At 36.4% G+C, this 18,307-nt stretch overlaps 1 protein-coding gene across 1 annotated transcript in view; it reads right to left on the bottom strand.

The window, feature by feature from the left end:
- The window catches only part of TAOK3 (TAO kinase 3), a 220,125-nt gene that overhangs the window by 77,006 nt on the left and 124,812 nt on the right, over positions 1-18,307 (bottom strand). Inside the window, exons 6-10 of the mRNA XM_006151557.3 lie at positions 17,190-17,235; positions 15,260-15,356; positions 12,839-12,952; positions 11,049-11,140; positions 716-809 (exon numbers count right to left, since the gene is read on the bottom strand). Of these exons, the coding sequence (XP_006151619.1) occupies positions 716-809; positions 11,049-11,140; positions 12,839-12,952; positions 15,260-15,356; positions 17,190-17,235 (443 nt within the window). The remainder of the gene's footprint in view (positions 1-715; positions 810-11,048; positions 11,141-12,838; positions 12,953-15,259; positions 15,357-17,189; positions 17,236-18,307) is intronic.

Here is an 18,307-nt window from a genome sequence, read left to right as displayed (position 1 = left end):
CAAGCCATGATGAGACCAGAAATAAAACCATGCAGATGTGTGTACACATGCATGCAGAGACAGAGTTGATGCTTGTGAAACATCGGTGTCACTTTCACAATGAAAGAACGAAATGCTTTCTAGTTCAGATATTTAAAATTTATTTTAGTCGAAGTGTAAAATACATATGGTGATTTCATTAGAGATTTAAAATAAGAATAGATAGGTCCATCTGGTGGCATGGTAGTTAAGTTGGCTGGATCCTCTGATGTTATGGTTTGAGCCCTGGACCTGCCAGTTTGAAAGACATGTGTGACCAGAATCCCAAAAGGAGGGAGAAATGGGGGAAAGATTGTGGTGTGACCATTCCCCTGCTTTCTCACTTTCCCTCTCTCTTTTTCTCTCCAGCAAGCACACATGTCCTCTGGCAAATATGTTTTTAAATTAGTTTAAAAACAAGCCAGTGGTATAGTGAGTTAAGGTGGTTGTATCCCACAGAGCTGATCATGTGGTTTGAGTCCTGCACCTGATGGCCTGAAAAATATGCCAGGCATGTGTGCATGTGTTCCCAAAAGCCCTACAGAAAAATGGAGGAGAAGGGACTATGGAATTTCTCACTTTCCCTCTTTCTGACTCTTTTTCTCTGTGTCTCCCTCTGGTGAACACATTCATCCTATAGCAAAGTTTTTTAAAAGTTAAAAAAAAATTACTTAAAAAAATGAGAGCTGAGTCTTACCACTCATTGGACTGTAACGTTGGGGAGTCATTCTGGGCGATGTGATATAAGGCACTCATTGCATTCATGTTGAAAAGCGGGGGCTTCCGTTCCGCTAGAAGAGGAAAGAAACACGATAAAGCAGTTCTTGAAAGAAATCAGGGAGATAGAGAAATGAGAAACTCTAAGCAAAGCTTTGCCACTAAATCAATAGCTCATTACTGTCATCATGCCACATAATCTACTTATTATAATCTCTAAGGTCGGCCCAGGATAGCCATTCAGAAGAAGCTGCTGATCATTTAATGTACATTGGCAAGGTTCCTACCAGAACTCATTCCAAGAGAGTTTAAAGAAAAGGTTTTATTTTTTCACAGATCTTTAAAAGATTGGTCTTTGCCTGTTTTCCTACAATAGTATGAACATCTCCATGTGCACGCTCACGTGTTTTGATTAAAAAGCCTGTACATATTTAGCAGCAAGGTGACACTGTGAGGCTGACCCACATACGAGGGTTCTGGGTTCGCTTCTGGAGACCACCCTGAGTATGCCAGGAACCAGTGGGGTGTGGTTACAACACAATCCTGTTTCCTTCCTTTCTCTATCCTGTCATAATTTTGGGCACACATGCATGCATATCTGGCATGTTTTTCAAACTGCTGAGCCTAGAATTTGAACTGCAGTCAGCCATGTGGAATCTGGTTCCCAAGGTGCAGACTTAACCAGTGCACCATAGTGCCAGCCCAAGTTACATACTTATTACATAAATTACATACTTACTACATTACATAAGTTATTACATTACATATTTATTACATTACTTAAGTTACATACTTATTACATAAATGTTATATAAATATTGTAGAGGGTTTACTCCACTCCACCCCACCATGATTTCTTTATGGGAATTCCTAATACTCCCTGTTGGTATCTGCTCATTTGGCATGAGCTCACCCACTGCATTTATATAAATATACAAGTCTTTTATCTCAATATCATAAGTTCTAAGACAGTAAGACCTTATCATCTGAATACTATAATTATTTTATTTATTCCCCCCAAATATGTAGTAAAATGCTATTCACATATTAGGTGCTCCATTTGTTGACCAAAGGAAAGAAATGCGGTTCTAGTTCTGAGCACACCTGATATTATGGTATTTATCAGTGATTATGACATAAAATACAAATCACAATTTCATTCTACCATGCTTATCTTAATAGGTTTTTCATATAGTCCCATCTTCTAATTCATAGTCTGATCTCTAGTTTCATCAGAGCATTTTAGTTTATAAGTAAAAGTTCTTTTACTAACCACTTCTTTTTAAATTTTTTTTTTTTAAGAAATTTTTTGCTATGGGGCAAGTGTGCTCACCAGAGAGATAGAGACAGAAAATGAGAAATCACCCCCCAGGGATGGCCACGTGCAACCCCTTCTCACCCAGTCACCTCTTGGGATTTTGGGCACACACACACACACACATGCACCTGGTGTGTTTTAAGCCACCCAGTCTGGGACTTGAACCATGATCTACTACTACATGAGAGTCCAGTAATGTAATCATTACACCATTTGCTGATCCCATTCTACTAACTACTTCTAAAATGACAAACTGGGCATATTTTCTGCAGTTCTAAGAAACAGAACAAGAAGTAAGGGCAGGAGTTATAGGAAAGACACTTTCACTCATAGAAAGAAGAATGTGGGGCCAGCAGGTGGCGTGGTACTTAATGGCTCTGGACTCCCACATGGCCAACCATAGTTTCAGTCCCAGACCTAGCAGCTTGATTTCTCACTTTCTCTTTCTCTCTCTTGCTCTTTCCCAATTTAAATGAACAAATAAATAAATAGTTAAATTAAAAAATAATTCTTTAAAAAAAAAAAAAAAGAATCTGTGCGACCAGCAGTTGGCATAATGGCTATGTTGCTGAGCTCCCATGTAGTAGACCACAGTTCAAGTCCTGGACCTGGTGGCTTAAACTTACACCGGGAGTGTGTACGTGTGTGCCCAAGATCCTGAGAGGAGAATGGAGGAGATGGGATTGCGGCGTGGTCATACCCCCGGGGGGGGTAACTTCTCACTTTTTGTCTCTCTGTTTGTCTCTGTTTTTCTGGAGAACACACACACCCTAGAGCAAAACCTCTCCAAAAAAATTAAAAATTAAAAAAAAAACAATCTGTACAAATCCTGAGAAACTAAAATCAAAACAAGGGACCAGCAGATGGTGTAATGGTTATGTTGCTGGACTCCCATGTGGTTGACCATGGTCTGAGTCCCAGATTCAGTGGCTTGAAACTCAAACCAGGCATGTGTGCATGTGCGCCCAAAATCCCAAGATGATCATGGAGGAGACGGGATTGTGGCGTGGCCACCTTCCCTGGTGAATGATTTCTTACTTTCTGTCTCTCCATCAAGTGCACACGCCCTATAGCAAAAATCTCTCTCAAAAACAAAAACAAAACAAAAAACCAGAACGGACAATACCAAGAAATTAGGAGCTTTCACTCACTGGCAAAAGTTATACAGAAGAACCCTGTACTTATTTATATGTCTTTCTCTGATCAAATTTAAAAAAAATAATAAATAAAGTAAAAAGAATTCCTTTAAAAAAAAAAACACTGACTAAATGACATCTGTACCTCTGGAATGTGGTAGTGTACAATTGAATGAATATTTTTTATCAATATCTCAGTAGGGTATTTTATATTCCCCAAATAGGTGCTGGCAAATTACAGGGACATAAACTGCATTTTAAAAAAAGAATTATTTATTTAAATTTATTTATTATCATTATCATTTTTACAATTTTCTACAGGGCATGTGTGCTCATCAGAGAGAGGAAGAGAGTGAGAGAGAAAGTGAGAAAGCAAGCTTTCAGGTCCAGGACTCAAACTGCATTTGGTCATGTGGGAGTCCAGCATCTTAACCACCACACCACCTGCTGACCCTAGGACATAAACTGTTTACAAGTGGAAATTTGAGGGGCTGTCAGGTGGCATGGTGGTCAAGGTGTGGGACTCCCACACGGCCAATTGAGGTTTGGATCCTGGACCTGGCAGCTTGCTTTTTTACTTTCCCTCACTGTCTTTCTCTCAAGTCAAAGTAAAAAATGATGATAATAATAAAATTAAATAAATAGTAATTATTATTAATTTTAAGAAATAATTTAATTTAATTTATTATTATTATTATTCAATTTGACAAAAGAGAGACAAAGAGAGAGAGAGTGAGAAAGCAAGCCGCCAGGTCCAGGACTCAAATCACAGTCAGCCATGCGGGAGTTCATCACCCCAACTCCCACACTACCTGCTGGCCCCAAATAATTAATTTTTTTTTAAAAAAAGCAAATAGAAATTTGAAAGTTGCAGTGTAGATAAATGGATATATATTTGTTTCAAGTGTTAAAGAGGAAACGGAACCTGGTCCAGGTTTACTTTATTTTATTTAAGGTTTTTGCCATAGGGCATGTGCGTCTACCAGAGAGAGACAATTAGAGGGAAAGTGAGAAATCACTCCCCAGGGGAGATGGCCATGCAATAATCTCTTCTCCTCCATTTCCCTCCTGGGATTTTGGACATGCACACACATGTGCCCTGTATGATTTTTCAAGCTGCCAGGTCCAGGACTTGAACCATAGTTGATCATGTAGAAGTTCACACCTTAATCACCATGCCACTTGCTGTCTCCCAGGTTTATTTTATTTTATTGTACTTTTTCTTTTCAAGCAGTAGACTCTAGGAAGTTTCTAGAGCTTAGTCTTCTGACAATTTCAACTATTTAAATGCACATGTAACCATCAATGGCTTCCCATGGGTCTTCAGACAAAGTCCAAATCCTTAAACATAACCTAATAGTCTACATGAACGTGGCCCTGACTACCTCAAGAGCCTCACTCTGAGAAGCAACCTATCTTCCCCTCTTCTTACACCCTCATTTACTTCAGCAAAAGCATCACGCTCAGAGCCTTCTGCACAGGATATTTTTCTGTATGGACTCCTCTCTCCTTTATGTTCTTAAATTTTATCTGGTTAACTCTGGACAATCCTTCTGTTTTTATCTGAAATTAATTTCACTTTCACATTTTTTTTCAGAATTATTTTTAAATTTAACTTTACTTATTATTATTTTCCAGTTCGATCAGAGAGTCAGAGAAAGAGAGACAGGGAAAGTGAGAAAGCAAGCCGCCAGGTCTAAGACTTGAATTGCGGTCGGCTATGTGGGAGTCCAGCACCTTTAACCACCAGGCCACCTGCTGGCCCAATTTCACTTTCATATTAATGTAGTAAACATTTATTCAGGGCTTTCTATATGTTTATAATTACTTTGTCAAGGAAGCCTCCTCTGATCCCTCAGATCAGGTCTCCCATTAGATTTTGTCATTCCAAATTATATTCTTTCCTTTGGAACACAGATTACAGCCTTAAAAAAAAAGTATTATAGAAGTAATTAAGGTTTTTGCCATAGGGCATGTGTGCTCACCAGAGAGAAACAGAAAGAGATACCAAGAAGGAAAGTGAGAATCACTCCCTAGGGGAAATGGCCATGCTGTAATCCCTTCTCTTCCACTTTCAGGATTTTGGACATGCACACGCACACTCACACACCCATTGTGATACTCAAGCTGCTGGTCCAAGATTCAAACTGTGATTGGCCATGTGGTAGTCCAGTGTCTTTACTACCACTCCACCTGCTGGTCCCATGTCTGTAATACTTTATTTAGGGATGTTACACATGTTTGTTATACATACTTCTCTCAATACTTCATAAGATAGATGCTATTCTTAGTATTTCCCAACTCAAGAAACTAAACTTGAGCTAGGATAAGTAATGAAGCTAAACTACAGAATAACTCGCTAAATTGGAATTTCAACCCAGTCTTATGGTAGAAATTACTAGTATTTCAAAATGAAAAAAAGAAAAAAGTTTTAGAAGTATAAATGTAACCCATCTTTCCCCAACAGCCATCAAAGCATTTATTTATTAACAGATAAAAAGAGAGAGATTAATGCAGAAAAAAAATAACGAGGTAGAAAAGCTGCATAGCAAGGCCTAGCCTGGTGGTGCAGTCAATAGTACTGAACTGCAGTGTAGGAAGGATACAGACCCTGGCCTGAAACACAACAGCCATGCATGCATAATGAACTAGGGGGCGGGGGATCAAGGTGTGATGAAACCCTGTTGAGGGTGTTTCTCTCTCTCTCTCTCTCTTTTGCATGTGCACACACATTCTCTATCATTAATAAAAGTAAATAAAATTTCAAACAAACTAACTGCATAACAACAGTTATGTTTCATTTCAGAACACAGTTAATTCTCTAAAAATGCTGATGGGCCATTTGCCAACTTCTGCCACAGTTTGTGCTGGCCAAGTGAGTGTAGTTTACTGAAGAACATGTAGATGGACTTCTCTTAAAATAACCTTGGGAAAAAAATAGCTGATGAGTGGATAAGAGTTTTCAGAGAAGTCATACATTTAACTAGTTCTTTCAATGGGAGATCAGCTTAGCAAAAGACAGATTTCAAAACATGCTTAAGCTCCTGGGAAATATAAAACTTGCTTTTTAGGAATAAGGGTGCCAGAAACATTGTCATCCTGCTTTATGATGTTACCTTAAGTAATTCAACTTGGAGATTAGAGTCACTAAAATATATATACATTAGGGATGGCTTTGTGACCTGGTTGTTAAGGCAGTCAGATCCCACATGATTAACTATGTAGTCTGAGTCCCAGACCCAGCAGCTTGGGAAACACACCTGGGTGCATGTGCACATGTGTGAAGAGAGGCCAGTCTGAGAAAACATGGTGACCTTTAGACGCATGCAGAAAGGCACTTCTGTGAGCTTCATTAGCAACCGCTATGAGAGCATTTGCATATGAAAATGCTATCTGCCTGTTGTTGGTTATCTTCCTGTTGTTGATACTTCTAGACCGATACCACAAGGCAATATCAGGATAAAGGAAGCCACATGTGTTTATCAGATTTTGCCCCAAAATGATGACTCTTTTCCCATGTTCAGATGATTTACATCCTAAAGCAACTTGCTTTGCATTCCATTTCCTCTTCCCCCATTTTCTGCCCTTTAAAAGAATAAACCTGAGGTCTGTTCCTGATCATGGCTTTCTCTATCAGAGATGTTGGGCCCAACCAATACTCCATTCTTGCTTTTCTATATTTGTGTATTTGTTGTTATGTTTATTTGTAATTCACAGCCTTCCCCACTCAGAAAAACGTGTTCAGCCGAGCAGGTCCTGGCAAACATGTACCCAAAGTCCTGAAAGGAGGGACAACTGGAAGAGAAAGGGTTGCAGTTGTGACCATGCCCGTAGGGAATACTTTCTTTCTCTGTTTCTCTCTGGTAGGTATGTGGTATAATACTCTATTATAGAAGAGATGATATTACAAGGGGATGATATGTTATTCAGATACTATCTGCAACTTTTTAAAAATGATTTACTTAATTTTATTTGTTATTATTTTAATTAAAACATCTTTTATTTATTTAATTTTATTTGTTATTATTATTTGTTTTTTAACTTGACCAAAAAAGACAGAGAGAGAGAGAAGGAGAAAGTGAGAAACCAAGCTGCCAGGTCTGGGACTCAAACTGCTGTCAACCATGTGGGAGTCCAGCACCTTAATCACCACACCACCTGCTGGCCCGTTTTATTTTTTTAAATTTGCTATAGGGCACATGCGCTCACCAGAGGGAGAGAAAGGTGCCAAGTCTGAGACTTGAACCATAATTAGCCATGTTGGAGTCCAGTGCCTTAACCATTATGCCACCTGCTGGCTCCACTATCTACAACTCTTGATGAAAAGTATAAAGTCTACTGTTTGTACTTGGAATTTCATTAAACTTCAAACATAAGCAAAACAGGAAAATCATTGTGTAGGGTATATTTAAAACAGTTAACATTCACATTAAAAAAACCCTCTTGGTTTACAATTAATAAAATTAATGCTAAGGAGATAGAGATATATGGGGGAACTATCAAAGAGATGCTTGTATGGCTTATATGGTATTAATATAATAATTTTAAAATAACTGCTGAGAGGGGACAGCAGATAGCTTAGTGGTTAGGTCACTGGACTCTTAAATGGCTGACTGCAGTTTGAGTATCAGACCCAGTGGCTTGAAAACCCCATTGGGCACATGTGCATGTGTGCCCAAGATCTTGGGAGGAGAATGGAGGAAAAGGGATTGCAGTGTGGCCATCTTCCCTGGGCGGTGATGTCTTAACTTCCCTCTCACTGCCTCTGTCTCTCTCTTTTTCTCTCTCTCTCTCTCCAGCAAGAGCATACAACCTGTGGCAAAAACCTCTGAAAAAAAAAATTCCTGAGAAGTTAAATGTCCTTGGGAAAAAATTTATTTTATAAATACTTACTGGACATCTACTACCAAATTTCTCTATATCTAGGATGCCATCAACTGTAGGATATAGCACTATTTCATATACACCACTATGTTATGTGTAACTTAGGAAAAATGCTGCCAGCTATAAGAGTCTATTGCCTATAAGATGTCTTTTACTTCTAAAATGATTTATTTAGTATTTTTTTGACAAAAATTATATACATTTCAGGTGCATGTGACGTTTCATTGTTTGTATACATTAGGAAGTGATTACCATAATTAACATATCTATCACCTCATATAGTTATTTTTTTGTAGTCAGAATATTTAATAGCTACTCTCTGAGCAATTTCAAGTATACAATGCATTTTTTTAGATATTTATTTATTTTATTTATTTATGATTATTTTTAAATTTGACCAGAGAAAGAAAGAGAAAGGGAAAGTGAAAAGCAAATCGTAGGTCTGGGACTCGAACTACGGTCAGCCATGTGGGAGACCAGCTACCAACTACTATGCCACCTGCTGGCCTCCTACAATGTGTTATTATTACCAATAGTTACTATGTTGCCTCCTAGTTTTTAAGAAACATTAAAATGTGCATTAAAGACTTGGATGAGGCCTAGTGTGGTGCACAGGAAACTTCACCACTTGGGAGGCCAGAGGCTGCAAGAAGGCCCAGGTTCCGTTCCCAGGTCAACCTGAACACACTAGACACAAGTACCTATAAATCTGGTAGATTGGGAGCATTGGGCAAGAAGATTACAACACAACAAGACACTGTCAAAAATAGTTTTCCCTTTTCTTCTCTCCCTCTCTCTCTAATAAAGAAAAAAAATTGGGATAAAATATATTATCCAAGATTATGCTAATAATGATGAACATTTATTGAGAATATACTATGTACCAGATATAATAATAAGCACTTTAAATCTGTATTTTCTTTCTTTTTCTTTCTTATAACTCATTTGAGTCTGCTAATTAGAAAATAAATTAGGTAAATATTTTAATTTTCCTCCTTGAATTGTTTGTTTCCAATTAATATCTTTTATGTTAAAAAAAATCTGTGCATGTTTATCATATGTTTCTTTGTTGGAGGGGGTCAATGAAACATTGAAAACTTAATGCCAAATATCTCGAATCTTTTTTGTAGGCCAAACATTTTATGGAAAGAGAAAACAATGGTCTGAGAACCAAACTAGAATATAGAAATTCTTAAAGAATCAATTAGAGATCAGGATAAAAAGTAAATAAAATTAAAATATAAAATTTAAAAATCAGAGGGACCAGCAGTTGGCATAATGGCTATGTCGCTGAACTCCCATGTAGTGGACCGCATCTTGAGTCTCGGATCTAGTGTCTTAAACTCACACCAGGCAAGCGTGCATGCATGCCCAAGATCTCGAGAGGAGAATGCAGGGAAATGGATGGCGGTGTGGCCATCCCCCGTGGGGGGTGATTTCTTACTTTCTGTCTCTGTCTCTCTCTTTCTGGCAAGTACATGTGCCCTATAGCAAAAACCTCTCCAAAAATAAAAATAAAAAATAAAAAATTAGACAAAGAATTTTTTAAAAACTGATTTTTACATTTATTTTATTTAAAATTTATATAAATACCTAGATATAGGTAATGCTATAATAAAGCCAACATTATTAGCACATTGGAAGGCCAATATGCATTATCTTTTCTTACTTCCACATTTAGTGACTACCATGCATAGCTTAAAATTAGTTATAGTGGGAGTATTTACATCTTGGCAAATGTTATAAATCAGGGCTTCCTCTCCCTCTAGAGATTAATTTATTAAATTTACCAGTGCACCAATGGAAAGACGTAACATCAAATTATATTGGAGTTTAAAACAGACATTTAAGCAGAGAAGAGAGATTCTGTATTTTAGGCACTTTTAGATCACTGCATCAATATAAGGGTCTTCAAAAAGTTCATGGAATATGCATAGTGTGAAAAATTACACATGGATTTCAAAAAATTTTTAGCACCAAAATAAACTCATACTATTTTTTTAAAGGATGACTTATTTTATTTAATTTATTATTATTTTAAAATTTGCCATAGGGCATATGAACTCACCAGAGAGAGAGAGAGAAAGTGAGAGAGCAAAAGAGCTTAAGTGAGGAAGCAAGGCAAGTTAAGGAGAAATCAAGCCACTAAGTCCGGGACTCAAACCATTTTCAGCTGGTCGGCCATTTGGGAGTCCAGTGCCTTAACCACCATGCCACCTGCTGGCTCTAATAAACTCACACTTTAATTCCAGCTTCCACCAAATTTCTGAAGTCCCCCTACAGTTAGGGAACAACTTTATGATGGAAGTATATTCTAATATGAAATTTTCTCTGAAATCGTGCTCTATATGAGTCAAATATAGCTTTAGCATCAGATCTTAGAGAAATGGATACTACCATAAAGATTGGACAGGGGCCAGCAGGTGGTGAGGTAGTTGAGGCACTGGAATCCCACATGACTAACCTCAGACCCGGTGACTTGAAAATCACTCCAGGCATGTGCTATAGGCATGTCCCAAGACCCAAGAGGAAAATGGAGAAGGGATTGCAGAGTGGCTATCTCCTCTGTGGGGTGATTTCTCACTTTCCTTCTCTCTGCCTCTCTCCGGCCAGTGCACATGCCCTATGACAAAAAAACTGTTAAAAATAAATAAATAAATAAAGGATAGGACATATATTATCACTAAGAGTATGGAGAAAGGATATTTTTCAAATGTCAGTACTTAGTATAATAGCTTATATTTTCATGGCCACTAAATATTATATCTGTTCAAATTCCTTTAATTAAATTAATAACATGAAAATGTAGCAAATAGAAAGCCATTTGAATTATATAAAGTACAGAAAAATACATAATCCATTCACATTGCTTGGCATACACATAGTAGTAACTCATTTAACAACAGTAGATGAGTTAATAGTCATACTAAGAGGTGATTCTCAAAAATACAATTAAAACAAATGTATTTACTCACCCAGTTCAATACAGGTGATCCCAAGTGACCAAATATCAACTTTCCCATCATACTGTCCTTCATCCATAGCTAAGATCACCTCTGGAGCCATCCTATTAAACATAAGAAACAAAATTCAGTTTGTAAATTTAAAACAAAACTCTCTTAAGAAAATGATTCAAAGAGGGGCCAGCAGTTGGTGTGGTGGTTAAGGGCGCTAGACTCCCACATGGCCGACTGTGGTTTGAATCCTCGACATGGCAGCTTGCTTTCTCACTTTCTCTTTCTCTTTCTTGCTCTCGCTCTCGCTCTCTCTCTCTGTCCCTCTCTGGTTGAATTAAAATAAATAATACAGCTAAATAAAGTAATTCTTTAATTTAAAAAGAAAATGATTAAAAGAAACAGCTGTTCTTAAGAGTATTCTAATTTTTTGTGTGATAAAGATGTTATTTCCTTACATGAATCATTTTGAAAAATACTACTAAAAATATAATTACATTTGATGATTTATACAAAACCATATACTACTGTTAATAAATCTTGGTTCTACCTTCTACCGTTAGTATGATCTAGGGTAACTTACTTATCTGTATATCAGTTTCTTTATTTGTAAAAAGGAGAGAATTCTAGAAGCTGTCTGGGATTTGTAAATATTCATGAAACACTTAAACAAATAATTTACTCTGAACAACATGAAAATAGTTTATGAAATGACATAAAACAATATAATAATCTCCTCCAAAGATACTACACTTATCAAAACACACACACACAAAACCCAGGTATAGTAATGGGTATTAATTTACTCTCTTTTTGTCCACAATGCATTTTCATTAGGAGGGCAGGGGGCATTATCAGTGTAATATTCTTTGAATAGAATTATGCTCTATTATTATATGTAAGAGGTTGCTTAATAAATGCTATTTGATAATGATGGGAAAATTCCAATAGTAGTTGTTTTTATTTTTTTAAGTAGGTCATTTTCCAGAGATACAAGTCACTTTCTAAGGTATAATGAAATTCCAATGTCTCTAAAACAGGAATAAAGGGATTCTGGAATATAATAGGGTGAAAAACTTGAAGGAGTGTCAAGCTAGGTGAGGTATATCAGAGTACTCAACAGACAAGAACCTGGATTTCTTTCACAGAAAGGTAATATTTGTACTTGCTGCCTGGTCAGAAAAAGCTAAAAAAGCTGCCTCTTCCTTTCCTAGACATTCTGCCTCAAGAGAAAAGTGTGAAAGACACTTCAATGAAATCTAAAACCTAAATCAGTCAATGAGTTGATAATCCTGCTCAGTTTACACACAGTGACATCAATCTTATTTGAACAATTTAAAGTCATTGTAAGTTTTATCCTAAGTCAGACTGTTTCTCTTTCCACTGGTGAGTTTTCTATCCTTCTCGAATGAAAGCTCATTGGTAAGACATTGTCAAAAAATAAAACATAACAAAACCAATATCATCAGTCCATCTTATTCATGTATGCACGTTTTAAAGCAATGTCACATTTTCTTTTTTGTGTGTGTGTGGTGGGGAGAGGTTTTTGCTATAGGGTGCGTGCCTCACCAGAAAGACAGAGACAGAGAGATGGAAAGTGAGAAATCACCCCCCAAGAGGGATGGTCACACCGCAATACCTTCTCCTCCATTTTCCTCTCGGGATCTTGGGCACATATGCACATGCGCCCAGTGTGAGTTTAAGCCACCAGGTTCGGGACTTGAACTGTGGTTGACTACATGGGAGTCTAGCGACATAGCCATTACACCATCTGCTGGTCCCACAATGTCTTATTTTCTAAATCTACATACCAATAAGGTGTGCCTACAAAGGAGTTGGCCGGAGAAGCCATTGAGGCAGATCCAAAATCAGCTAGTTTCACTTGACCTGGCTCTGTTAGAAGAATGTTTCCTGCTTTAATATCCCTATGGGGAAAAAAAAAGAGGGTTAGAAAATTACTTTTCAATTTTGATTATGGGATAGGTCAGAACATGCAATTAATAACACAAAAAGTTTATTTTCTGTTTTTTTTTAAAAAAATCTTGCTTAGATAGCCAGAAGGGGATTTGGTAATTATTGTAAGTTGTAAGGGGGCCCACATTCTTGGATCTACTTACAGGCAGGTCACAGTAATTACTTAAAGGCAGGACTTTCTTCAGAGGGAGGAAATACAATGTGAAAAAAAGGCAGACATGGCAGACCAGGAAATCCACTCTGCTACTGTACTTACAAAAGCATATTCTTAAATACTAAATTCAGTCACTGACAATATTCCTTGTGCTGGGAAAATTGGTGCCATTTGTAATTGCCTTTTATTATTTTCTTTTTCAAATTAGGTGACAATTGGGGAGCCTACAAACCTGCAATGACTGTATATTGACTACCTACCCAAAACCTCAGCTACACACATACCTTTTCTTTCTTGCCTGTGACCCTTTCTCTCTGCCTTTAATTGTAACTGCAACTCTAAGGCATTTGAGGGTACATGTTATATAGAAGGTGTTATTTTAAAAATAACACTGTACAGTAAAAAGAAGACCCTGAAAGATCAAAACAAACAAGGATTAGGGAGTTAGGAAATTGCATTTCTATTGTATTACTATATAGAACTGCAAGTGGTTATTATTAAAGTAGATGTTTTATGCAGTAAAAAGTTTTTTTAAATATGATTTTTAAAAATTAATTCGTCAATATGATAATTTAGAATGAGAAGATGTGGATGTACTTCTAATTCTTTTTGAAAAAGGGATGAGGTGTAATGAGTACTAGGAACCAAGAATTGTAAAGTGGATGGGCCGTGGAAAGATAAAGCAGAGAGAATGAGGAAAACTTATGTCGAGTTGAAAATGATAAGGTTCAAATGCTTCCAAAACAACTTTTATAAAAACTTCCCTTGAAAATTCAGTTTCCTTCCTCATGATGATGTTAGGCATTGGCAGAGAGAACTACAGAAAAACATTATTATTTCTCTTTTCAACTGAAAAATATATTTTCTCTATTATCTTTGAACGAGAAGACCAAACTGCTTTTTTAAATAAAAAATAACAAAAATCCAAGACATGGTATTGATTTTGAAATTTAAAGAAGATTCTTTAAGTTTTCTTTTCCTGTTTATTCAACTTCTTTTACATGCTGAAGAAGATAAAACATAATACAAAATAAAACAGTAAGTGAATGTACAGAGTAAGGTAATAAAGGCAGGAAAAAACTTAACTATAGTTTTAAATTAGAGCAGGCAAAATCATCATAAGCAAGTTGGCATTCAGTAATAACACGTTGGTACCACAGAGATATGATTAAAACAAAAAAGTTGTCAAAGTCCATAGACATAGTAACCTTATTTAATCAACCATTAGTAGACATGATTAAGTTCATTCTTCATCCTTATAAAGAAGCCCAATTCCTGGCAGGATTTTGGTCAGCCTATCTTGAAGAAGTTCTGCTTTTGTAGTACCAGTAACTGATGATTGCTACAGAAGCAAAAGGAGAAGCCATGACCTAATAGTTTCACTTCTTCCTAGAAAATGCCAAGTGTTATGTTATCTTTTGTTTGTGAGTCATCTCAGATACTTTATAACTACTTAATATTCCACTACTTCCCTTTTATTCACTAAAGTAATATAGACTCTAGAAATACAAAATATTTTAAGTGATAAAACAACATATATTTATAGAAAACTTTTTCCCCCCCAATAAGAAAGGCAGAAGAACTCAGATAAAAAAATAAATATATTGGGAACCAGCAGATGGTATGGTAGTTAAGGTGCTGGACATTCCCACATGGCCAACCATGGTTCTAATCCCATACCTGGTGGCTTGCTTTCTTATTTTCCTTCTCTCTCTCTCTCTGTGTCTCTATCTGGTCAAATTAAAATAAATGAATGAATAAATTAAAAAAAATACATTCAAGGAAGGTTAATTCTCTTTTCTTCTTGACACAGTATCAAAAGGTCACTGGGTCCTTTTACAAATTCTCCTGCAACATGCAGTGTGCAGAATAGTTACCTACAGAACAGAGATGATCTACATCTTTGTGGATATACAGGAGAGACCAAGAGATGGGAGCAAAATACTGACAACTTTACTCCTGATATCCAGAAGCAGCACCAGTCTTATCTGCTTCCCATCAATCCACAGGCATTTTAAAAATTGGAGCACATACTAATTTTTAAGGTTCCTGGAACACACAGTTCTGTAATTGAAATGAAAACATAACCTATCTCTAATCTTACCTATGAATCAATGCATGAGAATGCAGGTAGGCCAGCCCCTGCAAGGCACCGTGAGTAATGGCAGCGATCTCCACTTCCTGAAGTGGTTTCTTATGAACTGAGGAACAACAACAAAATAGGAGTATATGATCAGTTCAATTACTCTTTTCATTATTTTATACAGTTATACCCAGCCAAATTATATAGTTTCTTAAATGACAATTCAAGAACACATTCACCTAAGTACACAGGATATGTATCTTCATAGAATTCTGAAAAATGATCAGATAATAGGAAACCCAAGTGTATAAAACAAACAAATGAACCCTTCAGAACAAAATAAAACAAAGCCTGATATTTATTAAATGATGCATTATTAATTTACTTGTCAGTTGCAAGTCCAAGCCATGCTGATTCCAATTGGCCAGGCTCAAATTTACCAGTCCCTTCTGATATTTTAAATGGGAGACGCGTTCTAGGTTACATTACTCTCCTCTGCCACAAAGCCATCTATAATTACCTCCTTCTAATTGCAGGTTTTCATTATTTGTGAAAGCCACTAATAAGCAATTTCTATTCAGAGATCAAGGGTGATACAAGGCATTTTTAAAAAAAATTAAATTCTTAACACAGTCTCCAGTTATAACAGCACTTGCTGAAGAGAACTGGATTAGTCAAGATATTTGAAAGGGTTAAAAAAACAACATAATTTGATAGACTCTATTTCTCTTTCATACATACACATGAATATGACATTTCTGGCTGCACACACCACATCACCTTAGCCAAACATTTTAATAGTACCTTTTCTAAATGGGCCATGAACTAAAACAGAAGGAAGGATGCTAAAGTCATTCAAACATTTCCAGTGGCACTGTGGAGATGAAACATGCACAGCTTATCCACACAACTCTTAAGTCCAAGGCATAATCCAAACTATATTTTAATACAAGTTGAAAACCCTTTATCCAAAACACTTGGGATCGAAAGTGTTCCAGATTTTTTTTTTTTTTTTAGATTTTGGAATATTTGTATATACATAATGAGATATCTTGGGGGTGGGATGAAAGTCTAAATATGAAAATGGGAGACGCGTTCTAGGTTACATTACTCTCCTCTGCCACAAAGCCATCTATAATTACCTCCTTCTAATTGCAGGTTTTCATTATTTGTGAAAGCCACTAATAAGCAATTTCTATTCAGAGATCAAGGGTGATACAAGGCATTTTTAAAAAAAATTAAATTCTTAACACAGTCTCCAGTTATAACAGCACTTGCTGAAGAGAACTGGATTAGTCAAGATATTTGAAAGGGTTAAAAAAACAACATAATTTGATAGACTCTATTTCTCTTTCATACATACACATGAATATGACATTTCTGGCTGCACACACCACATCACCTTAGCCAAACATTTTAATAGTACCTTTTCTAAATGGGCCATGAACTAAAACAGAAGGAAGGATGCTAAAGTCATTCAAACATTTCCAGTGGCACTGTGGAGATGAAACATGCACAGCTTATCCACACAACTCTTAAGTCCAAGGCATAATCCAAACTATATTTTAATACAAGTTGAAAACCCTTTATCCAAAAACCTTGGGATCGAAAGTGTTCCAGATTTTTTTTTTTTTTTTTAGATTTTGGAATATTTGTATATACATAATGAGATATCTTGGGGGTGGGATGAAAGTCTAAATATGAAACCCACTGAAGTTTCATATACACCTTCTCTACATAGCCTGAAGGTAATTTTCTACAATATTTTCATTTGCAGTGTTTTGACTGCAACTCATCACAGGAGATCAGGTGTGGAATTTTCACTTGTGCTGTCATGTTAGTGCTCAAGGAGTTTTTGAGCATTTTAGATTTTTGGATGAGGGATGCTCAATCTGCATAGGAATTCTGATCAAGTTAAAAGAGAAAGGAGGTATAGTACTTTTATTCTTACCTTCTAACAGATCAGAGGCTGAGCCTAAGCAATATTCCATCACCAGCTGTCACAGATTAAAATAATAATCAGAACAAGAACAATGATGGTTAATAAGAAACTACTGAAACCAACCAAGAAGCCAAGAACTAAGAATTCCATTTAGCAGAATAAATAGTCAAACCTACTTGAATCTGGGCAGAATTTTGGTCATCTGATACTAGTTGACTTTTATAATGTTCATCATACCAGTTTTTGTTATTTGTTACTTGAAATTGGCCTATAGACTATAAGGGATGTGGGTATGGAAATATTCACTATAAATGGTGAAGCTAAGATTGTCAATTTATTTACTTACTAATTCCCACACTACCTAACTTCAAAAAGGATCTAATGTTGTACTATAAATTAAAATGTATAACTTGGGGCTGGCAGGTGGCGTGGTGATTAAGGGTGCTGGATTCCCACATGCCCAACTGCTGTTTGAGTCCCACACCTTGAGGCTCGCTCTCTCTCTCTCGGTTTGTTTCTGGTCAAATTAAAAAATAATAATGATAACAAAGAGAATAAAATAAATAAATAAGCCTTTAAAAATAAAATAAAATGTGTAGTAGCAAACAAGGGGCCGGCAGGTGGTATGGTGGTTAAAGGTGCTGGATTCTCACATGGCTGACTGTGGTTCAAGTCCCAGACCTGGTGGCTTATTTTCTTTCTCTTTCTGTCTCTCTCTGGTCAGATAAAAAATAATGATAATAATAACAAATGGAATTAAATAAATAATTCTTTAAAACAAAAAAGAAAAAGAAAGTAGCAAACAAATATATGAGCCAGTAAAATCTATACTGGGAAATACCTAGCTAAATAAAATGAACTAGTTAAGTCATAAATTCCTATTTTTACATTTTAAAAAGTTCTAAGCAGGAAAAATATTAAAACTCAATGTTAAGATGTAGTCTACCATTATCCTCACATTCGTTTGATTTGTTGAGAGATCTGGTGTATTTCAACTTATAGATATATTTATTTTATTTCTAGAATAATATAATTAAAATAGTATTGCTGGGCCAGCAGGTGGTGCTAGACATTCCCACATGGCCAACCATGGTTCGAGTCCCAGACCTGGCAGCTTGTTTTCTCAT

Source organism: Tupaia chinensis, unplaced genomic scaffold (genome assembly GCF_000334495.1).
Source record: "Tupaia chinensis unplaced genomic scaffold, TupChi_1.0 Scaffold000320_1, whole genome shotgun sequence".
In the NCBI taxonomy this organism is placed as follows: Eukaryota; Metazoa; Chordata; class Mammalia; order Scandentia; family Tupaiidae; genus Tupaia; species Tupaia belangeri.
The sequence above is the reverse complement of the archived record's forward strand: the minus strand, read 5'-3'. Positions and strand labels throughout refer to the sequence as shown.